Source organism: Hemicordylus capensis, chromosome 11 (assembly GCF_027244095.1).
Source record: "Hemicordylus capensis ecotype Gifberg chromosome 11, rHemCap1.1.pri, whole genome shotgun sequence".
Lineage (NCBI taxonomy): Eukaryota > Metazoa > Chordata > Lepidosauria > Squamata > Cordylidae > Hemicordylus > Hemicordylus capensis.
Genome location: NC_069667.1, coordinates 26510460 through 26538344, shown reverse-complemented (window position 1 = coordinate 26538344; position 27885 = coordinate 26510460). Strand labels below are relative to the sequence as shown.

The 27885-nt window shown below is 42.0% G+C and overlaps 1 protein-coding gene across 9 annotated transcripts in view; it reads right to left on the bottom strand.

Moving 5' to 3' along the window:
• Positions 1-17138: 17138 nt before the first annotated feature.
• Positions 17139-27885, bottom strand: part of PCDH11X (protocadherin 11 X-linked) — a 651427-nt gene continuing 640680 nt past the window's right edge. For 7 of the 9 annotated variants that reach the window (XM_053273694.1, XM_053273695.1, XM_053273693.1 and 4 more), the window contains one exon: positions 17139-26117. In XM_053273694.1, the coding sequence (XP_053129669.1) occupies positions 25726-26117 (392 nt within the window). In that variant the 3' untranslated portion in view covers positions 17139-25725. The remainder of the gene's footprint in view (positions 26118-27885) is intronic. The other 2 variants (XM_053273691.1, XM_053273702.1) reach the window with 2 other exon arrangements.

The window sequence follows — 27885 nt, the reverse complement described above, 5'->3', positions numbered from 1 at the left end:
TCAATCAATCAATATATCTCGCAGTATATAAATATGATAAATAAATGAATACATAAAAAAATGCTGATAAATATATCACATTGTCCCCTGCTAACTGAGCAAAGAGGCACCTTTTAAAAGTGGTGATTTTCTTTACTGAGCAGGGGGAGAGCAACTGGCCCTATCCATTCCCAGCACAGCATCCCTCCAGTGGCTGCTGGTGGTGTCTACTTTATGGTGGTTTTTTTTTTTAGATTGTGAGCCCTTTGGGGACAGGGAGCCATTTCAGCAATTCCATTTATTTACTTACTTACTTGCTTTATTCATTCGTTTATTTATTTCTATGTAAACTGCATTGGGAAACTTTTGTTGAAAAGCAGTATATAAATATTTTTCATATTCATATTTGTATTGTCTTCCTTGGACCAGGTAGTTGCCTTGTTGCCACAGTCCCAGCATCAAGAATCATGTGTTTCAACTACTACCAACACACACACACACACACACACACACACACACACACACACACACACACACACCACTTCTCAACCAAAGGTCTCAAAGCAGTGTACACCGAGGAGAGGAGAACTGGTCTTGTGGCAGCAAGCATGACTTGTCCCCTTAGCTAATCAGGGTCTGCCTGCTTGCCTATGAATGGGAGACACAAGTGTGAGCACTATAAGATATTCCCCTTAGGGGATAGAGCTGCTCTGGGAAGAGCATCTGAGGTTCCAAGTTCCCTCCCTGGCAGCATCTCCAAGAGAGGGCTGAGAGAGATTCCTGCCTGCAGCCTTGGAGAAGCCGCTGCCTGTCTGTGAAGACAATACTGAGCTAGATAGACCCATGGTCTGACTCAGTGTATGGCAGCTTCCTATGTTCCTATGGAAGACATAAATACTGTCTATAAATACTGTTGATTCTTGGCCAGCTGTAAGCCCTATCCCAAAATGGTCCACAATCTATAAAGAACCAAAAGATAACTATCAGTTATCTCATCACGTGTAGGCTTGCACGTGGAAGATTTTTGTACTGGTCCAGGAGCCAAATTAAGAAAGTTTACCATTCTGAATTATCCCACCCCAAGCCCAGAGAGTTTCTGTAGACAAAAGGGGGGGCGGGTGGCAGCATTTTGAACCTACTGATAATACAGTATAATTTTAGGAGAAGCCTAGCCAGGCAGCTCAGCAGGGATGATTCAGCATTTCTTTCCCTCATGTGAGCTTGCTCTGAGACAAAGGCTTTAATTCACTACAGAGTCAGAGAGGCAGGAGGGGAGAGTGAAAAGTGGGCTCTCTCAGGTAATAGGCCCCACCGATGGGCCCAAGGAAATTGCCCCCCCCCCCGTTCAGATATAGTTACACCCTTGAGACTTTCACATTTGAAGATGTGAACAGAAACTCAGTGACAGCTTCAGACTACAAAGCCTATGATGCATTACACTTTGGAGCAAAACATGCATGTGCAAAATATCCAATTGGCCATATTGAAGGACTGGAAGCTCAAATGTTACCAGACAGAAATGTGAACAGATAGCTCCAATCCACAGCTTGGAGCTGAAGTGGGGGGGGGAATCCTTCTGATGTCACACACTTCATATCCTTACCCATTTCCCACAAACATGTTCAGATTAGGACATAGAAGCATCGTAGCCTCTCTGTTCTAAACTAGGCACTGCTCTGATTTGCTAATGAAGTATATAGATCCTTTTCCAAAGCTGAAATGGGGGAATGGATAGTCAGAGCCACCATATATAACTTTTCTCTTTGCTGAATCACAATCGGCCGCTTATAACTAATGTGTTAGGAGAAAGATAAAGTCCCTCAAAGTCATTTTCTCTTCCTAGCAGGTCTGAAACAACGACTTTTCATCACGGACTTATTTATGGTCAGACACACAGGCGAGCCAATTGATGCTTTGTCTGTTTGTGATGGATGAGGTATATCTAGATGGGTGTCAATGGCATTTGAGTCTTCAAAAGCTCACATTTCACACTACTGATCTGACAGGTGTTGAAGAGAATCATATAAATTCTTTTGGGATTCTGTGTAAAGAAAGCTTTTGGATAACAAAAGTGAGCTACCCATCTCAGCTGACAGGATGTTGCTGAAACAGCTCAGAGAAGTCAGAGCAATATGGCTCCTGCCCTGTTCATCAGCCAACCAGAGCTACCAAGCTCTGAAAATTACAGATAAGGATCTTTGGGCATCTGCATATTCATTGCTCATCAGCACTGAGATAGGTGGCAAAACTGTAGTTCCCAGACCTTTTTGTGCCGGACACAATTGATATGCATTCCCACATCAGCGGAGAGCTGGTCTTATGGCAGCGAGCATGAATTGTTCCCTTTGCTAAGCAGGGTCAGCCTTGGTTTGCATTTGGGTGGGCGACTAGATGTGAGCGTGGTCTGCTGTAAGATATTCCCTTTGGGGATGAGCAGTAACTCAGTGGCAGAACATCTGCCTTGCATGCAGAAGGTTCCAGGTTCTATCCATGGCATCTCTAAATGAACTACAGAGGCTGCTAATAAGTCTCTGGGAGGTATACAAAGTGCTAGGTATTACCTATAAAGCCCTAAATGGCTTGGGTCTAAGGTATTTAAGATAACTCCTTTTTCTTCATGAACCCCATTGCATATTAAGATCAACTGCGGTGGTCTGGTTGCAGTTTCCACTGGCTCAGTTGCTGGTGACTCAAAACCGGGCCTTTTCTAGGGTTGCCCCAGGACTTTGGAATGTGCCCCCCCCCTTCTCTGGATATTTTTCAGAAGGAGCTGAGAACATACCTGTCTAGTCAGGTTTTTAGTTTATAGTTTTAAAGTTTTAGAGGTTGTATCTGTATCTTTAAACTGTTTTAATTGTGTTAATGTCTTAATTGTTGTCTTTTTACATTGTGAACTGCCCAGAACGTTGCATATGAATTGGTATAAAAATGGGTTAAATAATACATAATGAATAAATAATAATGGGGAGGGGAGGGGGAAACTCCTGCCTGAAAAAGAGGGAGTCTCCTGCCTGGAACCTTGGAGAGGTTGCTGCCAGACAGTAGAGAAAATACTAAGCTAGATGGACCAATGGTCTGACTCGGTATAAGACAACTTCTTATGTTCCCAGTACTGAAAATTACAGATATGGATCTTTTGTCATTTGTATATTATTTGCTCATCTGCACTGACATACATACATGCTGACAAAACTGCTGTCCCTAGTCATCTTTGTGGCTGGTGCAATGGGTATGAGTTCCCACACCTGCAAGGTATTCATTTCAGTGCAAAGCAGAAGACCTGACGACCATCCTTGGGCGCATGCAGATGCGCCTCCAAATGAGTTAACTGGGCAGTCTGGACAACAACAACAGCAATGGCTGCTGTGATGCACAATGCCCACAGGGACAGAAAATGTATGTTGGTGGTGCTGCTGCTGCTGCTTCAGACCTGGAAGCAATGGTATTAGGAACATAGGAAACTGCCATATACTGAGTCAGACCATTGGTCTATCTAGCTCAGCATTGTCTTCACAGACTGGCAGCAGCTTAGAGAATGGGAGCTTCCCCAGGCAGCAGGTTTTACTGCGGGGTTTCTGTGAGGCTTTACTGCAAGTTTGAAGTTGCCCCCGCAAACCCATACAAAAAACTGATTTTTTTTTCACCCTGGATATAAATCGGGCTACACTCTAAGCTCAATGAAAAACCTGAATTGAGTGTGAAGTGCTCCCCAATAACTCACAGGGACTTTGGGGTAAATTTGGCCAATAAGTGAATGCGCTCCCTCCGTTCTGGAAGAGATGCAAACTAAAACCCAGGCGTGAAAAATTTCCCGGCGGTAGCACTATCGGCATTACCATGTTCACATTGTTGCAAATGGGGGAAACTGTGCTAATGCTGGCTATTCATGTTGACACAATCAATAAGAATAAGAATAAGAACAAGGTATATTTAGAAGCATCCCATTCAGGACTGAGGTCCTGAACAAGCAATCAAAGGTGTGCATCATCATTATAAGTTCAGTTTTCAGCTATTGGTCTGAAAACCAATCTTCAGAGAAGGATTTGCTATAGGGCCACAGAGCGTTTTGAAAATGCAGTCTCTGCCACACTAATGCTCAAAGCAAAATAGCACACCAAACTTGAATTTAAAATAGAGAGACTGCATTTTCAAAATGCTCTGTGGCCATACAATAAGACCTATGCTGAAAATTATTTTTCAGATCTATAGGATTAAGACTTTGTTGTGGAAAAGAGGTAGCAGGCTTGACAATGTTAACAAGAAAAGCAACTCAATCACATTGAAGAAAAAAAAGTTAATCTTCTGTGTGGCAAAACAGATGGACTGAAGAGAAGTTATGAATCAATAAAGACCAAATGAGAGAAGGAAGTAAAACATAAAATACAAAACGTGGGATGACTGAATCTGCAGCAACACTTGCAAGTGTAACACAAGGTTATGGTTTAGTACATGTGAGCCAATAAAACAAAGTTATCTTGGTGTATGTGTGCACATGCACACACATGCACACACAATGCAAATATGTTAGCTGGAACAAGTATTAGAGAGAGAAAATTCTCCATTTTCCTCAGTCTTGTCTAATTTAGGTTTTTATTCTGGGGGGTTTATTTTAAAAGTGGGCACTGAGAAATGGAAGAGAGGGTAGGAAACAAAGTGGGCAGGAACCAAATTTTTGCAATACATAAGTAAAGCCCTGCTAGATCAGGCACAACTTCGCCCATCTAGTCCAGCATCCTGTTTCACACAGTGGCCCACCAACCAGATGCCACTGGGAAGCCCTCAGACAAGAGCTATGTGCATGCCTTCTCTCCTGCTGTGACTCCCCTGCAACCAGTTTTGAGAAGCATCCTGCCTCTGAGGCTGGAAGTGGCCCACAGCCACCAGACTAGTAGTCATTGATAGACTTGTCCTCCATGAATCTGCCTAAGCCCCTTTTAAAGCCATTCAAGCTGGTGGCCAACACCACATCCTATGGCAAAAAATCCCATAGATTAATTATGCACTGTGTGAAAAAGTGCTTCCGCTTGTCAGTCCTAAATTTCACAACCTTCAGTTCCATTGGGTGACTCCTGGTTCTAGTGTTGTGAGAGAGGGGAAAACATTTCTCTCTGTCTGCCCTCACCACTCCATGCATAATTGTATAAGCTTCAATCATGTCTCCCCTTAGTCGCCTCTTTTCCAAGGTAATACCTCTTGGGGAGGACAGCTGGTCCTGCAGTAGTGTGCATGAATTCTCCCTTTTGCTAAGCAGGGTCTGCCATGGTTTACATTTGGATGGCTGACTACACCTGACCGCTATCTACTGTAAGATATTGCCTTCAAGGGATGGGGCCGTAGCTCAGTGGTAGAGCATCTCATTGTATGCAGAAAGTTCCGGGTTCATTCCCTGGCATCTCCAGGTATGGCAGCGAAAGATTCCTGCAAGAAACCTTGAAGAGCTGCTCCTTGGAGAATCATTTGAAGAGTCAGAGTAGACAATACAGAGCTAGATGGACCAATAGGATAAGGCAGTTTGCTGTGGTCCAACAAGCCATGGTTGTGACAGGAACAAGATTAGTAGACTGCAGGGGAATCATGTGAGTGGGTTTATAGTTTCAGATATTAGACCTGCTCTAACTTAGGTCTAGAAAAAGGAAAGGAAAGGTTGTGCCGTTGAGTTGGTGTCAACTCCTGGCAACCACAGATAAGGTAAAGTGTGCTGTCAAGTCGATTTTGGCTCCTGGCTCCCACAGAGCCCTGTGGTTTTCTTGGTAGAATACAGGAGAGGTTTACCATGGCCATCTCCTGCGCAGTATGAGATGATGCCTTTCAGCATCTTCCCATATCGCTGCTGCCTGATATAGGTGTTTCCCATAGTCTGAGAAACATGCCAGTAGGGATTCGAACCCAGAGCCTCCTGCTCTCTAGGCAGGTTGCTTCCACACTGCTTACACTTAAGTCTAACACTGAAGCAAAATTTAAACAGACACACACACACACACACTGACCCTTTTCCTCCACACAACCTGTCACCTCAGTCTCTTGGCTCCCTTCTATGTTCAAAACAAGGGAGCATTTGCTCAAAAAATTCTTTCTGGAAATGCAAGCAAGGTTTTGCCTTGGGACGGAAAGTGAATGTAATTTCTGAGTGGGGAAAAAACAACAACAACCTCAGACTTGGTGAAAAACAAACCTCCTTGCATTTCTGAGGTTACCTTTCCTGTGAGTGTGCACTGTGTTTAGCTCGATTTATGATGAATACATGTTGATGCAAAAATAGATTAGATTAGATTGGGGAGAAGTTGTGACAAACAGCATAATATATTCTTTTTGGCTCTGCTTTGAGGCTTCCAGCCAGGGCCAGCTAAGTAGCACACACTATATCACTCCCTCTCTACTGAAAAACAAGATTTTTCACACACATTTCCAAAATGACTTTTCTTAACATTTACTACAAATACTATAGAAGGCATTCAGTGTATGGTTCATGCAAAGGAGATGCGACTCATATATACAGGGAAATCTACATGCATGTGAGGAGATTTCTTGAATATATTCCAGCTTTGTTGATATGGTTGTTGAAACATAAGCTAGCAAGACACGTACCACAAGGTTGTTGCACGTATCAGATAACATGTGGCCCCCCTGCCCCGTTCTCTTGAGAACTAAGAGCTGTATAGCCACACCATGGGATCCTCTGCTCCTTTGAGAGTTTCCTGCGTAAAAATTGTACAATTCCACCGTATCATTTTCCTCATGGGGTAACTCTTATCAAGTAGGAAAACTGTTCTTGTCTGCTTTCCATGTCATAAAAAGCAATGCTTAGCTGATTTGAGGCTTTGCAGAAATCTACTGATGAATTTGCATTTGTATTTTGGATCTGTTTTGGATTGCAGCAGTTACAGCAAAACCATAGTTTGAGACAATTGAGATAATTCAAAGAGAAGCCCTGTTTTTAGAATAAGTTTTGATGGGCGGGTATTTGTCGCTGTGAATATTTTCTTTGGGATGTGCTGAAATCTAGATCTGAGGTTTGCCATTGCCTGAAAGGGGTGATGGTTGCCCGATCCTCGTTAAGCAGAAAATGGTCCTTTTCATTAAATAGATTTGTTTGAAGATATCTACTGCTGCAACTCTGGCAACCTTTTGGAAAAGAAAGGCAGGATATAGGGAAATGACAAAGAATCTTGTAGCACTGCAACACAACTGGCATGGTCTGTGTCCCCGTTATAACACAGTGTCCTGAAAATTTGCCCGAGAGCCGTACTCTTGCCTCAAGATGCAAATACCCACACTGGCTTTCTCGCCGAGGCGAAGAGGAAAACTCTTTGGTCCTTCTCAGCTGATGAGCATGATAAAAATAAAAGTAAGGTATCCAAACTGAGCGTGAAGACTGTGTTTTCTTCCACATCATAAAGACCCCAGATTGCTGTTATTGCTGTAAGGTTACAAGTACTATCCGAGATCCCAACTGCCTGGTGAAGCAGGAGAAAGTCCACTGGCTACGGCGGTCTCTGCAGTGCTTACATTTCTTTTCTTGCTTTTTTTTTAAGCAAGCAAGGGTTATAGCAATGGCCAGGCCCACCATCACTGGCTCCTTCCATCACCATCCCTATCTGGCACCCACCTAATCCCAGTAGCTGCTGGGGAATCCATAATCAGTTTAGGAATTTTTAGTAGGGCTGAATGACCACAGATATTCCATGCATAGTTTTCTCCAGAACTGAAAATCAAACCAGAACAAATCAAACTACAAATCAATCAAAATTTTCACTCGAGGCACAAATGACCAGGCTCAAACTATCCTACTTCGGACACATTATGAGAAAACTCAGCTCCCTTGGGAAGTCCATAATGCTGGGGAAAGTTGAAGGCAAAAGAAGAAGAGGACGACCAGCAGCAAGGTGGATGAACTCGATGACGACAGCAATGAATACACCACTGAGAGACATTGAAGGCCAAGTCGAAGACAGACCATCCTGGAGAGAATCTATCTATGTGGTCGCTAAGCGTTGACGCCGACTTGACGGCACTCAATCAATCAATCACTTGTCTCCAAAATATCCAAAACAAAATTAATCTGGCATCTTATTGAAGAAGAGTGCTTAATATGACTAGTGATGCCTTTTGTTGCATTTTAGAATAGAGTACTCAAAATATTCAATTGGAGTACAATTTGCAGTATTTGAGATGCCTTGAATAATTCACACGCATTCATTTATTCTTGATTAGTGGATCAGACTTGGCAAAAAAGGGAGTATTTATATTATTTTATGACATGTAGCATTAATAATGCATTCCGTTGCTCTCAAGCTGCTTTTTCGTTCTTCCCAGGTTTTTTTTTTTCTTTTTTTAAAAGAAAGCTATAAAAATATGCAAGGAGATGAAGCTCCTGAATGGAGATTAAGGAACCATGGAGATACTTTAAGCTGTCATTTGAAAAGGGGGTTTATTGTACAGGTTATTCCTTAAGGGAGCAGAGGTAAGTGCCAGGCTTGATAATACGGGAGGAAGGGAGGGGTAAGGAAGGAGGAAGTATAAATAAATAATCCATAGGAAACTAGTTAGCAACAACGATAGCAACGGATTGACAGGGTAAACATGGCTAACAGAAAAGCCCCATGGTCTCACTGAGTATTAGCAAACCGACAAGAAGAAGACTGAGATACAAGCTAAAGCAGCTAAGAGCAATTTATGTATTCAGTGGACCAGGGAGAGGCAACCTGGGCTCTCTAGTTGTTGTTGAACTACAACCCCCTACCATCCCCAGCCATGATAAATTGTGGCTGGGGGTGATGGGATTTGTAGTTCAACAGCTGGAGAGCCCAGGTTGCCTACCCCTGTCTTAAGGTATGGGCAGTATAAAGTGTGCCGTCGATGCCTACTCCTGGCGCCCACAGAGCCCTGTGGTTGTCTTGGGTTGTCTTGGGTAGAATCCAGGAGGGGTTGACCATGGCCATCTCCCACACAGTCTGAGATGATGCCTTTCAGCATCTTTCTGTATCGCTTCTGCCTGATATAGGTGTTCCCCATAGTCTGGGCAACATACCAGCGGGGATTCAAACCTGCAACCTCTGGCTTGCTAGTCAAGTCATTTCCCTGCTGTGCCATTAGGTGACTATGGGCAGTATGCCAACAGACTAGTAGCTATTGATAGACCTACTGTATAAGGGACACAGGTCTTTCTGCTGGAATGGTGCCGTGTGAGATATCAGGTGGGTGAACCTGAGATCATGAGAGGAGAGCTGGTGTTGTGGTAGCAAGCATGACTTGTCCCCTTAGCTAAGCAGGGTCTGCCCTGGTTGCATATGAATAGGAGACTATATACGTGAGTTCTATAAGATATTCCCCTTAGGGGATGGGGCCGCTCTTGGAAGAGCAGAAGGTTCCAAGTTCCCTCCCTACCAGCATCTCCAAGATCGGGCTGAGAGACATTCCTGCCTGCAACCTTGGAGAAGCTGCTGCCCGTCTGTGAAGACAATACCAAGCAAGATGGAGCTATGGTCTGACGCAGTATATGGCAGCTTCCTATCTTCCTAAACTGGAGTACAGTGTGCAGTTCAAATAGAGCACAGGGAGTTAGGATTTCAGTCCAGGATGGCAGCAGGCTAGATGGGAAGTGTGGATTCCTGCCTGCTGCATTTCTCCACTGCTAACAGTCCAAGGGTCCTGTGACTTCCAGTTTTGTCAGTCCTTTCATATTTCTGGAAGTAAATCTTTCCATTCACTGCCAAAGTCAACATTCCCAAGTACAAGGAAGAAAAGGGTTCTACTGGCCATGCAGAGTGGCTGGAAGGGCTGCCGATCAGGAGCGGAGTCCCTACTCCTGCCAACCGAACCTTGGGCAGGGTCGAGGCAGGCTCACTTATTTATTTTTCCTTATTTATTTATTTAGTACATTTCGATTCCGCCCCATAGAAAAAAAGTCCCAGGGTGGTTCACAATATAAAACCATTAAAACCTTAAGATAATTAAATCAATTTAAAATACAATAAAGACTCTAAAACCGAAGCTTTGAAACTACGGACTGAAAGCCTGACTAAATGGGTATGTTTTTAGGCCCTTCTGAAAAGCCTTCAGAGAAGGGGAAACTAATTTTGGCAGTTGGTTTTTGGCGGGAACTCTGGCACTGGGCTCTGAGGAGAAAACCCCGAGAAAATTGCCAGCTGTGTCTATGAAGAGCCCTTAGGGTCTCTTTCTGTGCAACCAGTCCTTAAACATACACAGAAAGAAGAGGAGATATTCTGTCCCATTCAGAAATAAGACTGTAGCCTAACAATAAACCGTTGCAATAAGCCTGCTGTATTGATACTTTTTGCTCAGTTTAATCCTGTGACCCTTTAGAAGTCAACGAAACCTGCCCCGGATGCTACAGAAACCCAGTCTCTTTTCGTTTAATGAAGAGTTCCAACCAGGCTATCTCAGCCACAACCCTTTTTGTTCCATCCTGCTCAATTATTTATTTAAATTGGCTTCCCATGCCAGCCCAATTTCCAGAGGTGCACTCAGGAGTGGTGGTAGCAATTCTAGATGGCTTCCAGAATAAAAGGCCCTCTTTACCCCACAGAAGGTGGGTCATGTCACACCAGGTCCATTGAAAAACTGTAATCCTCCACCCAGTCAGTAAATGGGAAGGATATTTATTATTCCTGTTGAGTCTATTGACACAAACTCCGCTGAATATAGAACGCAAGTGGGCAAACAAAGCTGAACCATTTTACTGTAGGCAGATTTTGTAGACTTCTGGATGTTTATGATGCTTTCATTTAGAGCCGGGATGTTGCAATGATTAAGTCTGTAGCGTTTATGAACTAGTAAATGGTACTATGCTCTTTCCTTATTGCTTAGTTACTGTTCTTTTGCTCTGCCTTGAGAAAAGTCCAGAACTTTAGCCATGATTCAAACTTCTAGAAAAGTCCAGAACTTTAGCCATGATTGCAACTTCTAGGGTATCTTTCAGTCATTAAAAACAAACAAGCAAAAAACAATGTATCTTTCGGAGCAAGTATGAGAAGTTTGTGGGGATATAGCCCCTTAAATTATAGAAGGTCAAAATGTTTCACAGCGGCAAATGCTCAGGAGCCTTTGAATACTCTTGAATACTCTTGAATACTCTTTTCAATACTTCTTTGAGTAGGCACATTTTGATGAATATATTATTTCCACAGGGTTTCTGCTTTCACATTCTACCTTCTTTGTGCCATTGCGGGAAGGAAAAGAAGGAACTGTCTCCACATTTCCAGCACAGAAGAGAATAAATGCTCAGCTGGGCACTGGCTGCAAGGTATGTAGTTCCTTTAGTGATTATGTGCACTTAAATTGTTATTGCTGAGTATCTTGAGAGAAGTGGAGTAGTAAAGGGAAGAGGATTGATACAGCAGTGAGATTTTGGGTACCTGCAAGGGAAATAATGTTTTGTATTTGTCTTGTGCTTATCTGACCAAGAAAGCATTATAACTATTGATGGTATAAAAGTAAACTTTCCCCCCCTTTGTCTCTGAATCTGCCTGTATTTGTCTCTAAAACGTGGGTCTTTGCAGAAAGAAAAAGGAAGCTTCAGTTGCATGATCACTGCATTTTAAATGTTTAGTAATAATTCTGTGCTGCATTCCCACCTAAAAAAAAAAGTCCACAGGGTGGTTTGCATGCTAAAAGGAGGAGATGGTCTCTTTTCTCAAAGGGGCTCACCATCTAAAAAGAAGCACAATGCAGCAGCCAGCCACTGAGTTTTGCTTGGATGAATGGGGACAGTTGCTATTTCTCTGATAAACAGAAAAGAACCACTTGACTTCTTTAAAAAGTGCCTCTCTGCTTGCTCAGCCCAGAGGCAACAGTAAAAGACGCCAGAATTGGCAAAAAAGCAATGACTAGAAGCCAGCATGGTCTAGTGGTTAGAGTGCTGGACTAGGACCGTGGAGACCCGAGTTCAAATCCCCATTCAGCCATGAGACTAGCTGGGTGACTCTGGGCCAGTCACTTCTCTCTCAGCCTAACCTACTTCACAGAGTTTTTGTGAGGAGAAACTTACACATGTAGTACACTGCTCTGGGCTCCTTGGAGGAAGAGCGGGATATAAAATGTAAATAATAATAGATGCAGTGTTCCCTCTAACAGAAAATCCCATTTGTTGTTGACTACAACTCCCATCATCCTCAGCCAAAGCCCACTGCAGCTAGAGATCTTGGGAGCTGTAGTCAACATCATCTGGGAATTCCTGTTAGAGGGAGCACTGATTAGAAGTGGAATATAGGAAGCTGCCTTCTACCAGGTCAGACCTCTGGTCCAACTAGCTCAGTCTCATCTACACTGACTGGCAGTGGCTCTCAGCTTCCAGGCAGGAGACTTCCCCTGACATTTTTGGAGATGCTGTCAGAAAATGAACCCCTTCCCCTGTGCTACAGCCCCACCCCGAAGTGGGATGTGATCAAGCTTGTGGATTACCTTGGCTTTTAAGCCTCTAACCCAGCACCTACAAGTCTATTCCTCTCCTACAGCTGTGTGCAATGAAGATTTGGCTGATGTGTAGATACGGTCCTTTCCCAGCTGGGGCTGGCTATTATGCCTGCTTGGCTCTGGTTTGCTAGTTCCAAGTTTGACAGTCCAATCGAGACTTGCTTTTTTGCCACAGGGGAACACAATGTTTGTACAAAACGGTTTAACTGCAAAATAGTCAAGGCACCCTTCTCAGTTAAGTGATCTCTCTCTTTCTTCCCCTCCTTACACTTTAATGCAAAGGAGGCTATTTGCAAGCCATCCCTCACTGGATGGCACAAAAGCCTAGCATTTCACACTTCTGATTAGTTTCTGCCACACAGGGGGAAATGTTATTAACATCTTTGTTTGGCTCTATTATACAACAGGTGCTCTCTTGACTGCACTTCCCAGTTCCCAAAACCTCTCTGAGAAATTCACCAGAGAAAATAAAACTATTTGTTGGTGGCACATTTAGCAAGCTAGAGAAGGCAGCTTTGGAACTCAGGCACTGCTATAGCCTGCTGTGTCTTAAATATATAGATTGGTTTCAGGTGTACATCATGTCTGCCTCTTGGGCTAGTTAAGCAAAGCTTTGTCAGGGGAAGTGTAAATATCGACCAATTTAATTTTAATGAAGAGTTTGGTCTTGGTTCTTTTGCATGCAAATTGTGGAAATCACTCTGCAGCTCCCTTTCAGAATCCTGTCAGGGAAGGGGACAAAAACTCACACCTGGGGTGCTGTCTGACACATTTTGGCAGACAAAATGGGTTGTGAATCTAGCAATGATTTTGCCTTGCCTGCTCCCACAGTGTATTTCCTGCCACACCTGACCCACCCAGGTACATCATTTACATACCTCCCTACCAACTAGCTGTAAATCAGGATATCGAAATAATGTGAGCATTTTCAGGTGGTCAACCGAAAAGGTCAGCAAAATATACCTTTCTCTTGAAGGGAAAAACAGAAACAAAAAACTTAGCAAAAAAGCCTTTTTGCTGCAGATCTAGTTCAAGCAAATGCACACAGCACAAATGTGAATAATCGTTCTAAAACCTGATCAGTCTGATCAAATAAAGTTCTTTAGCCTTGCTTCAGAAATGTATGAATTAGACAGTGTAGCTGCGTAAGAGCCACTAATACAACCCTCTGGAGTATTCTACAGAATTAAAATACTTGCTTGAAATCCCAGGGATTTATTTTCTTTGCCACTTCTCTGACTGCGTAATTCATGAAGCAGTAAGCACAATGCTGCTAATCTTATGAGATGTCAAGTATGGTATGTGGTAACATACAGTACTGGGCTGCCCCACAACCAATTCTCCCTCCCTCTCTCCCACGTGACCACCTCGAAAGAGCTGCACCTCGGCACGCCCAGGAAGAGCTGAGAGGGACACTGAGGCAAGGTGATGCAGCTCTTCCACGAGTCACCACGGGCCACACGTCAGACAACCACAATGAGGACACAGATCTGCTGCAGCTGGTGGTAGCAGAAGGAGCAGGAGAGCCAAGAGTTCTTGGAGGCTGAGCTGGGGACAGTGATACAGGACAGCAGCGATATAGGAAGATGCAGAAAGGCATCATCTCAGACTGCGTGGGAGGAGGCCATGGTCAACCCCTCCTGTATTTTACCAATGACGACCACAGGGCTTTGTGGACACCAGGAGTCAAAATCAACTTCATGGCACACTTTACCATTAGATCAGGCCTGCTCACCTTTGGGCCCCCAGCTGTTTTTGAACTACAACTCCCATAATTGCCAGCCACAGTGGCCAATAGTAACATAGGAAGCTGCCATATACTGAGTCAGACCATTGGTCTATCTAGTTCAGCGTTATCTTCACAGACTGGCAGAGGCTTCTCCAAGGTTGCAGGCAGGAGTCTCTCTCAGCCCTATCCTGGAGATGCTGCCAGGGAGGGAACTTGGAACCTAGATGCTCTTCCTAGAGTGGCTCCATCCCCTAAGGGGAAAATCTCACAGTGTTCATACCCGGGAGTTGTAGCCAACATGTGCACGAGGGCTGAAGTTGAGCAGCCCTGGGATAGATGCTTGTATGGGATTATTCCCATAGAAATCATTGGGATAATGCACTGCACAGAGAAAATCATGGGACTGGATCCTAAGGTTGAAATACAATATGTATGTGTATAGGATGCCCTATACACTTCCTCAGTTCTTATTTCAAAATCTTACTTTAAAGCATATTTTCTAGTGTTATGTTTTTACACCTGTAAATGTCTTGTGACTTGCATTTTTCATTATGAAATCTATTATAAGTGCTTGGCTGGAGGAAATGTTTGCCGCTTGAAATCCTGCTGTTGAGCAGCAGAGGATGTATTTATAAGAACAGAAAAGCCCCCAACGCATCATGCTGGAGTGCAGAATTCCCTGTGTTAGTGAGTTTGGGGTCTTTTAAATCAGGGCTGCACAACTTTGGCCCTCCAGCTTAGCCCAGCATCTGCAGGAGGACAGGGCTGGAGTTGTGCAACCCTGTCTTAGTTCAGCTTTGGCAAGTACAAACTCAATGGAGCTAGCAATACATGTTCTTTCAGATTTCTGAGGCTGGACCTTTGCAAGTATGAGGCTACAATACATTGGAGGTTTTTGCTAGTTAAACTGTCGCTTAAACTTGGAAGCTCCCTCTTTAGATTAGCAGTGTGAAAGCTAGCCAGAGTGGTGTAGTGGTTAGAGTGCTGGACTTGGACCGGGGAGACCCGAGTTCAAATCCCCAGCCTCTATGTGAATTAGCTGTGTTGGCGATCTGGTGCTGGGACTGTTAACTTCCAGTCCTATAATTCAGTGGTGGCTTCTACATGACAGACTCATAGAGAATAGGATTTCCAGTGGCTATTTATTTTCAGTTAGCTCTCACGCCTGTATATAACCTGGTAGACTTCTGAATACCAGCTGCTGGGATAACTCTTGAGGCAATGTGCCTTGCTTCTGAGTACTCAGAGAAAGGGATCAGGTTGGCCGCGGCTGGAAATCGAATGCTGGATCAGGTGGTCTAAGCCAGTAAGGAGACAAAATAAGGGCCCTGCTGGATTAGACGACATGTCCATGCTGTTTCCCACAGTAGTTGGTCAGATGCCTCTGGGAAGCCCTAACCTGCTATTTCCCCCCAGAAACGGATATGCAGAGGTATATTCATGACTAATATTCACCCATCTTCCACCATGAATCTAATTAGTTTTTAAGCCATCTAAACCAATGGCCATCACTGCATCTTAGGGCATAATTAACTGCCACGTTTGAAGAATTCCTCCCTTTTGTCTGTGCTGAACTAGGTGACCCCTTGTATTCTAGTGTTCTAGGCTCTCTCATGTCCCCTCCTTAGTTACTCCCCCCCCCACTGTGCTAAAAAGCCCCAGCCTTTCCTTGCTGGGAAGGAAATAGCAAGGCAATTGTCAACATATTTGGGATTGTTTCCAAGGGAACCACCTTGGGATTGTTTTAATGAAAGGCAGTATACAAATTTAACAACAAATAAATAAATATTGGCTCACAGAACAGGGCTGCAACTCTTTAAAATATTTAATGGAATACTGTGTTAGACTTTTGTACCAAAACATAGCCTCATTTCACTTTGTCTACCTAGTCTAGACTAATTTTTCATCTCCGTATTTTAAAAGGCTACCTTTTCAGATCTCTGTCTCTTACAGCCATACAGATGAATTACTTACATTTTTTAAAAAGGATGGAAACTTTGATTTCCCCCCATCTAAGTATTGTGGTGCATAACAAGTTTCGACTGAATTTTAAAATGATAAAAGAACCTGCAAAAGCACTGGAGAATGATCACGTGTATGTGTGTTGATAGTTAAATGGATTTTTCTCCCTCCTTGCTTGTGGAAGTTAGCAGAAACCACTTAAATCTGTTGCCTCCTAGAGTTGCTACAAAGTGGAAATGATGTTTTTGAAAGTCTTCTAAGTTAGGGCCATTGTGGTACTTGCCTTTGATGTACTTTACAGAATGTTATATCTTTTGTCTTGAAGGAGAAAGAAAAGGAATAGGTTTTCTTTTCCAATTTGATTTCTACCTGACTGTATTGTATGCGAAGATCGTGAAATCAGAGTAGAGTGTTCTATTTGCTGGCATAGATGTGTGTGTACTTCTTCAGGGCTTGCAGCTTAGTGCTGAAGTAGTGAACAGGGGAAGAGTTCATGGAGATGATCCATAAAGCAGCATCAATACCTAGAATACTGTTGATGCTAAAGAAGGCAAAAGCAACACAGGTTTCACTTCTCCTTGGTCAGATGGAGAGAGGGCTTGCTTATTGCACACATATCCCCCATTCCACTGAAGTAGCCTCTAGATACAGTGGTATCAACAGCAAGAACATGAGAACAGCATGCTGGATCAGGCCCAAGAAACCCTATCTAGCCCAGCATCCTGTTTCACACAGTGGCCCAACAGATGCCCCTGAGAAGCCCTCAGCCAAGAGATGGATGCGGTACTGCACAGTACATGTAACAGGTTCTTGTCCTCAACATAGGAATACACAAAAATATCAGGGCTCACATGAATTCTATACCCTGTGGCACAAATGCTGTGGTAACAAAAAGGAGACACAGAGCGTTACTACAGCTTTGGGCTTCAGCAGCTCACCTCTTCCATGACTCCATTGTTTTGGTGCCTTTGAGGTCAATGCGTGTATCACCAAGGGATTGGGCAGATGCATGTAAACACATAAAACCGAACAAAGCTTGGTTTTGTGGCTCTAATTTATTAATAAGCATCTTAATTAACAAGACAACATGCTGTACATAACCTGAAATAGAACTACAGTGGGTTTAACTCGACTTCCAGTGCCATGGGACTTAACATCATACGATGCCCAACAGCACAATTCTAAAGCGTGTATTAGGGCGGTTTCAGTACAAATACACAGACTTAATCACTTTCAAATCCTGTAGTATGCCACAGAGTGAAAAAATCTCCCTGAAGTACAAACTCAGATACAGATATTTACAAAAGGTTTTCAGTTATCTTTCATCACTAGGGTTAACGTGAGACACACACACGGCTTTGTGTTCTAGGATTTACCAAACAGAATCTTTGCCTTCAACCTGTTTACAAAACCCAATTCTTCATTTTAAAAAAATGTAGCCCAGGGCACAATCTAAACAGGCCTCCTGAAGAAGCCTAATTCCAGCGGGACTCAGAGCACTACCAGTAAACCCCCGATTGTCAACGATAACAACACTTTTCATTGTCAGTTAAAATTAATCATTTTATATTGAGAGCACCTACATCCTGGAAAGTACAGTATGCTCATTTTGCAGGCATCCTGTTCAAAGATTGAAAGTGGGTTCTTGCTTTCTATCTTAAATAATGATTTCTAAACAAGTGATGTTGATTTGGATTTGAAATTAGACATAGTAATTGGAAATGATCAGGGAAAGAACTGTGTCATAAAGATGGCATTAAAAAAAATGACTTCCACAAAGCCACATGAAATTTCTTATTCTACTAAGCAACACTGTTGTGTCTTTGCACTGCTGTTGCTTTTCACTTAGCAGAAGTCTGTTCACACTGGACAGTGGCATAACTTTAGAATGAGGGAAATAATGTTTGCAGTATCCCATTAAGTATATCTTTTGAGGATTGGCTTAATTTCAAAATGGAATGAAATAAGGAACTATTGCCTTGATTTTCCCCTCCCCAGGAAAAATATATCCTCCTGCTTTTGTTTTGTCTTCTTTGTAATACCACTTTATACACAAATGATGATGGAGGGTGTGTGTGAGAGAGAGAGAGAGCGAGAGAGAGAGAGAGAGAGAGCCATCATAGATTTAACATCACAGATAGCTTTCATGCCACCTCTGATATACTTTACAGCAGAGTCAGATCACACATTTAGTGATGAGAAACCATGTTAAAAATCAGTTCCTGATTTTGAGCACTGTCTATAATTTCAGCTATACAGTTCTGAATGCAGAATATAGTTTTGAGGTTCTTTTAAAAAATACAATGGCATGTGTAAGGCAAAATAAGATATATATGATTAAGATTACATAAAAAGGGACTGAGATAGCTTGTTCTTATATATGGGAGGATGTGTAAATTTTGAGCAGTGAAGTTAGTCCTTGGGGTACTGACAGTGCACAAAAGCCTTCGTCTCCTTGATTGCTGACTAATTCAGACACAGTGTTCTTCCTTGATGCATATGCATTGAATGGTCACATGGCTCTCTTGCATTTGCATTTGGGTCAATGGATAGAGCAACATACCACAAATTGCTTAGTTGAGGGTGGGATGTTGGAGCCTCACACAGTGTGTCCACAACTGGAACTTTGGGACTGGGATGAAAGAATATACCAAAAAGGGTTTGGTGGCTTTATGTATGATTTCTTTCCCTTTTGCCCAACTGTGCAAAACAAATGACCTTATTTCCTCTTCAAACTCACAAAGAAGACAACATCTACACTTGAGGAACAACAGAGGGCAAAAGAGTCCCGTTTTAATTGGGGAAGTGATGAGAGTGGGGGTCAAGAAAAATGTATTAAGTCTATGCTGGCCTTGTAATTATTCTAGGTAAAAAGAATGTTGAGCATAGAGTTGGAATGTGACATGCTAAAAGAGTTCATGTTAAAACACACATTCTGTATAGATGGTTTCATTGTGTCTGAGTCTGTAGAACAATTGGCTTGGTCTGAAATGTGTGGAAGGCAGAAGCTCAGCCAGCTAAGATGACTAGGAAGAATTAGTTTGCTCACTTTGAGTGTAATTAAAAATGCATATGGAGCTTCCAAGTTGTGTCCTGAGAAAGTTGGTCACAACTGAGCACCATTGGGACCAATGAGAGAGGTTAATCAAGATTTGACTTTCCATTAATTACTTAATTCCAATAGGACTTAGGAGTCCTAATTTTCTTGTGATACAAGCTTCTAAGAGTAGTGTTTTCACTTCACATATCCCTTTGCATGCATAAGGGATTTCCTAGGAAGTGTCCTGTTTTCTGCTAGAATCTCTGCTTCCACACAGGAATATGATGTTCATGTTTGACTCTAGCAATGCTGGGCTAAGAACTTTTCAAGGAGAACTTCTGGCTGAATTTGGGGGTGGGGTGGATTTGAAAGCAGCAAAAGGCTGTGAAAAATATAGGTCAAACTTGTCCTGCCTTTTACCCCTGCCACCTATGTCTCAGAGGTAGCTGCACTGTTCCTGCTGATAGCTGCAGCTGGTGGCCATTTTCTCCCCAGTATGCCCCTTAGGATGATGCTGTCATCACAGGAAGAGTGTCACTGCTGCTGGGGGACCCCCCTCCATTATAGCTCAACCCTTAAAAATGGCCAGAATGGCCTCTCAGTCTTCCAAAGTTTGTGTTAAGGACCAGAGGGTCATTTAAAGGAGCTAGAGCCAATATACATGGACATTTGGGTAGGGTACTTTCTGGGTTTCTTGGAGTGGTCAATGAATGTGTGATGGAACTATCTTTACATCAGTTTATGAGGGTAGATCATGGGTTGCCATTATCTTGCTCACTTCTTGAGGCTTTCTAAAGAAGCTATAATCTGTGATCTCACTTCCTGGTGAGAGATTCTTAAGGACTTCCAAATCAGTCTATACAAAAAGCATAGCAATTGTGATCACTGTTAATTTAGAGGGCTTTAAAGCAGGAAAATATATATTAATGGAGGACGAGTTTGTTGATGCCTATTAATAATGATGGGTTTATGCTACCTGCAGAGGTGGAATGCCTATGCATAGCAGTTGCTGGGAAGCAACAATAGGAGAGGGCTATTGGCTTACATGTCCCTCTACTGGGAATCTGATTGGTCATTGTATGAAATGGGATGCTGGAACAGATGAATCCTTGGTCCATTCCAGCAGGGCCCTTCCTAGATTAATTGACTGACATGAGGGAAACTGCTCAAAGCAATCCAATTTAAAAGACAAGTTAGACATGTAACTTGTACTTTTTAATTTCCATGGGATTGCTTGCTTGGCGTTGTCCTCCTTGTGTCAGTCATAACCTACTGTCCCTTAGGATGAGAGGACCTCTGTTTCTACTTGGGTCAGTTTCAAGGAACATTTACACATTGCTTCCCAACAAATTTTGATTGTCACCTTACCTTAACGTTTTATTGGAAACAGTCTAATGCAGTAGCTCAGGTAGTCTATCTGTGTTCAAAACTCCACTCGGCCATGAACATGATTGGGCGAACTTGGGTCAGTCAGTGACTGACATCCAGAGCAATGCAGCACTTGTGGAAGGATGTTGGGCTAGCACAAAACTGTTATGTGAAGTCTGGAACATGTGTTCCAGACTATCACAAGCATGCTTGCAGTCATGCAATTACAGCACACCACACATTTGTGCTAATGCTTTAGTGCAAGCATGCTCTTGTGCAAATCTCTGCTGGGGTTTTTTTAGTGTAACTAAGCTAGCTTTATGCTATGGCAAAATTGCTTGTTCTGGAAGTGTGTCATTGCTTATCTAATCTACCTCACAGGTTTGTTGTGAGAAAAGAGTCCCCCACAAAACAGGAGGAAAGATGATACACAGCCAATAACAAATATAATCATTTTAGGAAAATGTATGTGTAGCCTTATGAATAAAAGCAACAAAAACCTGAAATAGGTCATTCTTATGACAATTTTAGATCTGTATACCTTCTAGAAATATAAAAGCATCTACATAACTTTCTTTTTCACAGAACCATGACCATCTTCAAACCTGATAACTATGAACTTCTTGTATTGATTTTCCATGACAGCACTTTCAATTTGCTATTAGGAAATGGAGCCACTTAATCCTGATGGATGGGTAAAATTAACCCAATATTTCAGCTGTGCAAATGGATATGAGAGAGCCAGTTTCAGAAACTCTATTTCCCCCCCAATGATTTTTCATGGTTTAGGAGTCTGTCATCTTTATGTCAGAGTTCAGAAGACAGGGCTATGTAGACCCATGGGAAAACCAAGACACCTAATTAACGAAGGTTGATGGAGTTTCGGGCTCTGCCAGAATAAAAAAGGGCGACATCCACCATAGAGTTTTTCTGCACCATTAAGAGAATGAATGAAGAATGAATGAATGAAGCCTGCTAATACTTCTCTTGCACATTTTTCCATCATGTCAATGGTGTCATACAGAAGAACTCACTGGTAGATTGTACCAAATGTTGAACCATAACAGAGATCATTCACTTCTTTGCCTGCATATTATTGAAAACTAGGGTGTTTGAGTATATTGCATTTTCATATTTGTCCAGATATTCAGATGGGCACCAGTGTAGTGGGTAGGATATGATAACCCACTAAAACATTATGTTGAAAAGTGGTATATAAAATATTTGTAGTAGTCATAGTAACATTCATCAATTATGTTACTATTCATCAGTTATGGGCAGTCACTTTGTCTTGATCTTGTTTCGGTGGGTAGTTTTGAAGATAAAGTGTACAGAAGAACATACATATTATGAGCTCTTTGGAGAAAGGTGGTCACAGTAAGTAAATGCCAGGTGTGCATTTCACAAACCTACAAAGACCCAATTGAAAACAAGTTAGTTTTACTCAAGCTACTGTCTTGAGTGGGCTGAAATCTTGGATGGAATTTAATACAAACTTTCCCCTACACACACACACTGAGTTTCTTATGCCATTTTCAGGTACTCCACATTACATGATCTCAGAGTTACTTTATATCAGGACTGCTCAACTTCAGCCCTCTTGCAGATGTTGGCCTACAACTCCTATAATCCCTGGCTATTGGCCACTGTGGTTGGGGATTATGGGAGTTGTAGACCAAAAACAGCTGGGGGACCAAAGTTGAGTACGCCTGCTTTAGATGGTAGGTTTACAATTTAGGGGTGTCGATTCAAGCATAATCTGTTTCCAAGTATGGAGTGCTAACCCATAGCTCATTTGGTAAAATCATATTGCCCCCAAGTTCATTAGGAATATTATTAGGTCACAGAGCACCTTGTGCAACCATCCAAGTGGACATCGCCTTACTAGAAGGGATTTAGAAGTATGCACAATGATCAGATCTGCAATCATAGCTTGCAATGAAATCAGATTCTGTCACTGAGAAGAGATTTTGAATTTTGGCCTGTAAGTCATCCTTTACAAGGTGGATTTTAATTCATATAATTTAACATTCTGCTTAGCAGTTAGTTGTGTACATGCACTAATGCTGGTGCGTGCATGCAAGATAGGCCTATGATGATATATATATTTTAAAGCATAGAATCTTTCAAGAGCAAATTCACCATTTTCTGGCACAGGGAAAAGTTGGGGGGAAATGTGCTGGTACTTATTGGCTCTAGTTTAGTTTGTCATACTATTAACTGTGCTTCAACTAGCAGCAAGTGACTGTTTCAGGATCTGAAGGATTAGCATGTATTCCAGAATTTGCATGCAGCTGAAATCCAGAGTGCTACACCTCGGCCAATACGTGTTGGAGAACTAGGGAAAGATACACAATTTGATAATCTTAGGTTCTGTTAACTAAATGCTATTGAAAGATTAAAAGTGAAGCTTCTCTTGTATCTTTTTAAACTTTACACATTAGAACAAAATGTGTTCAGAATAGATTAACAGTGGGAACAACAATATATAAAGCTACTTATACCTGCTGGGCACATAATGAAGAGAATCTTTCGGCATTCATTGGAACCTCAATGATGGGAATTTTGATAAATTTACAAGCAATTTATATTACAGCAATTGTACACACAGTTTTTTCTTCAAAAATTACAGATTTGTAAGTTACATTGATGAGCCTACATGGGGTTCTTTCTTCACATGAGAGGTTTTTTTGGTGTGTTTTTTAAATCACACATTGCTTCCTTCTCCCCATCAAATTTCGATTGTCTATAGTAAAAGTGGAGCTAGGAAAGCTCTGATTATTTGGCTGCAGAACATACCAGACTGTGCATGAGTCAAGGCTAGGGAGAAACAAAATACAAGGGGATTGTCGCCATTTCATCTAAAAAAAGATATCTTAATTGTACCTAGGATAGGATTTGTTCACTATTCATTATGCTGTTTGTGAAAGCTAGCACATGGAGATCCGTCACGAATGTCTTATCTTTCCTGGTACATCACCTTGAGCTGCTACAGAAAAACATAACGAGAAGGACTTCATAATAGCATCAATTGAACACTTGCTTCCCAGATCTTTCAGTCCTTTAGACTAATATCAGTTATTTGCTTCGGCATATACTAAGCGAAAGCACTAAGAGTTCATTTGCATAATAGGTTTGGTGTGCAGTTATATAGCAAGACTTACGGAAAAACTGACAATATACATTAACAATCACCATGTGTCCCCAAATACACTAGCTTACTGCCAAGGCACAACACAATTCAAAGATGTATCCTGTTTCTTTCTGTCTTCTTTTTCAGGGGAAGGAGGCTTTTGTGGCAATCCACAGAAACATTGATTGCAGATTATTATTATTATTATTATTTTAAGCCATATAAATGAGAGCAGGAAGGAGAGAAAGATGCACTCATGGCTGAAAAATAGCCTTTAGAGTAAATTCCAGCAGAAAAAAACTTGGCTGCATATTCAAGTCTAACTAAGGGATTTGGGGACTTGAACAAAAAATCTGATCAAAACTGGACTAGTAAAAATGATATGTTGAATGTGGGAAGTAACAGGAAGTTATCTTTCTATACAGTACGTTTAAGTAACTTCATGTTTTCACCACTTAAGAAATAAGGCATGAGATGGCCTTTTCTTCTGTGTTGGTTAGCACAAATCTCCCATAGTACTGCACCAATTTTTTCTTGTTTGCATATTTTTTCAAGGATGAACTGTGAGTCTTCTCTGTGGGTGCACCAAATGCCTTTGTAATTGTGCAAAAGCACCATTTTGTTTTCTCCTTCATAACCTGATCTAGTCAGTCAGGAATCATGACATGAATAGGGTGATGTCATGGTGGCACCCTGCAACCAATCAGTGAAGGAGACAGCAGTTCATTCTTTAATATTGCTTTGAAGACTTGGAGGGAGGAAATGCATCTGCCTAAGGCTCTTGCCTTCTCGTTTTATGATTCTGCAGAAGCTTATCCTAGTGCAGCAGTACAAAACAGCAAGTGTGGGCACACCTGCCTTTGCACTGAGCTGACATTCTCTCTCTCCCCCACACCCATTGCAAATCCAAATCCAATTAGTTACTTGACAGTGCAGTGAGTGACATCACACTAAGTGACCCCTATTTGCTAGGATGACACCATGAAGGCCTACTTCCCCTGAGGCTTACACCCTTGTAAATTTTCTCTGAAGAATTTTTGAAAGGGGGCCCTGCAAAAATGTTTTCCAAGACTTGCCTGCCTTTTTGGTTCAGTTTTCCAGTGATAGGGATGGAGAGGCATAAGAATGATATGCCATGTTTTCTAAAATTTCCAGAGGTGGGGAGAGATGACGATTTCACAGCCCATTGCTATCATAAGGGTGCATAATATTATGCACACATACATAGGAGTAAATCCAACTGAACTTGGTTAGATTTAACACATGCATAGACTCGGATGAATGTTTCTGATTCTACTCTCAAGTTCTTGGTCCTGCCTTTCTGCCAACAAAACCAATCCAAAACCCTGCCAAACTAGCTGCAAGATACAGGACAGTGCTGGCCCTCCTCCATCCCATAGCCCTGTGGGCTAGCATGCAAATGTTAGTAAGAGCTCAAATCTGTTCAAATATATTTTTAGCACAAACTTTGAGGCTCATGGAGACCACAATGAGATATTGTGGGCTGCATATGCAATGTATGTACTCCCACCGCAATTAACTCTCATTGGGACTTGCTAATCAGAATAAAAAACTGATTTTTCTCTTTAGTTTTTCTTATGAAGAATTGCAGGGCTTCATCATGAGTATATACGAAGTATATTGTTTTCAAAATGTACACAATACAATAATGACCTGAAAGCAAAGAGTTGATATGAAAGTCATTCCTCTCTCTTATGATTACTGAGTTGACCATGTCCTCAACATGCTAAGTAATTTCTAAGAAAAGAGAAAGACCAACCTTGCCTTAAAACTATAGTTTGTGCCAACTCATTGGGGAAAGAGAGACATTTTTTCCCTTTGTGGGTTTTTCTTTCTTTCTGTTTTTCTTTCTTTTTTGCATACTGTTAGTTACTGAGTAAGCTGGATTTCCTTTAATTCATTCTTTAGGATACAGCTTTTGAACTTCAATTCAGAATTCTATGTACATAAATATTCACAAACCTTTAATAGGTTTGCATATGCATTAAAACTGCGTTAAGCTGTAACTATATACACTCACACTTTAAAGCCTGAAATAGCTTGATTTGTCAAGATATGCTTTTATAGCTGGTGCTCATGGATCAAAGTGGTGTTACTCCCAGAGATGGGTGTTGCCTGGGCAGGAATGAAGTTTGCAAGAGGAATAACTTTGACTGGGTCTTCGCTGGTGCAGTGTCTTTCACAGGTGTTGTAGAACTGCGGCCTCTGTCCTCCTGGGCCTTTGTCAGTGTCGTCCTTGGGGATCAGCCTTCCAAGAGTGTGCCTTCCATCTGTCATGGCTCCTCGTACCCATCCCTGCTGAAAGCCAAAGGTAGGCAAAGGAGGGTTGGATTGTTGATACTGTGTCAAGGAAGGAGGCATCCAGCAATTGTCGGAGTGACCGAGGATGAGGCATTCCTGCGTGCAGGTCTCGGAGGCTTCGGCAAGAGCTTTCTGGAGGTTCACCTCAATGGCTTAAAAAAAAAAAGAGGTGAAAAGGGTTAGGTGAAAATTATATGGCACTTTCCAACAGACAAATATTTATCTTCTCCATATTGTGCGTATGTCCTATACCCAAGGTTATCCCGATGACTTCTTCTGGCCCAATATTTTACAGTAGAAGTTATACTCAGAGATTTTGACCTTGCACAGCAATTGAGACATACAGCATCAGCAACACAGTCATAGAAAGCTGCCTTATACTGATTCAGACCTAGTATGTTACCTGATTGCTTAGTTTAGCCATTCATTACTGTTTAGCCATTCATTACCTAGCTAATTATATACATATTAGAGAATCTACTGTAGTCATACAATAAGGGTTAATTTCTAGTGCCTAGACACCATTAATATCTAGCGTGTTCTATGTAATGTGAAAATACTCCTTTGTGTTCTTAAATGCCAAGCCTCATAATTATAATCAATACAATATATTTTTATTTGGACCATTAAAGCTGTGGCTGTCATTCCTCCTGGGGACTGCTTATCCAAGCCCTGTGACCTGAATTTAGAGGTCTCAGGTTTCCCCAACTGCACATTAGTATATAGTTCATTAATGTTCTGTCTTCAGTACTGCATGGTTCCTTAATGTTCTTTTGTTCAGATCTGAGTATGCTTTTGTTCTGAAGACAAGAATAAAGTGTTGTGCTTTGATCCTATAGGTAACATCATTTCTGTGACAGGTGACAGTGTACAGACATACATAATAGTGAATACGATGGATCTCGCAACATTCACATGCACAGTATTTAGTCAGTACGGATCTGGATGGAAGATATCACAGTAGGAAACAAAACCAACATTGTAATCGTTCCTCAGAGCAAGAAAGGGCTCCAATCCTGTGCACAGTTTTCTTGTTTGAATCCATTTATTTCCAGTTGCACACAGACTGATTAAATGCAAGACAGTATTCCAACTGATCTAACTTGCTAGTGCAGAACAGATCTTTATATGCAAGATCAAGGTATGCTATAGTCAAAGTTCTGTGTTAAAATAATTCTGGACCCACTTTCTAGCCATTCTTGTCCTACGTGAAAACAGTGGACAGATTTCACATTTCTGAAGAAAAATACCCAAGTAAATGCAGTCATGTGGTCATAACATTATATCTGCAAACTGGGCACAGCATAGGAAACTAAAGTTACTGAAGCTGCTTCAGTGAATACATTGCAAGGTTGGGATGCTCCCCACCAGTGCTACCTCTATCAGGGATTCCCAGACGTTGACTACAGCTCCCAGAATCCTCAGCTGCAAGGCTTCTGTTGGGGGATTATGGGAGATGTAGTCAACAACATCTGGGAATCCCTGTTAAAGAGAACACTGCTCCCCACTCTCTGCCCAAAAAGAGACCTTGGTGGGCAAAATAATAAACATTCAGCAACTAACCTGTAGTAATAAAATAGGCTCTCCATGCTAACTGTTATGCAGATGGTTTTGCTAAAGGAGGAGGAAGGGTGGGGGAAACTTGGTGGTGTGAAATATTACCTTTTTCCCAGTGAAATAAGCTGCACAGGAATTTCATTCATCAACACTTCACTGACTTAAACATGAGATGTGGGGATTGTTCTCCATGAATATTCACCAGGCACCATACCTTGGTATCTGCTCTGTCTGCTTTAGTAATATATCTCTTTTGTTCCTGGGCTTAATCCATTCACCTCTCCGCCCCCGTAAGTTTTGTTATCCTTTTTTTTTTAACCTTTGCTGTATGCTCTGAATATCAAATCTGCAACATCACCTACT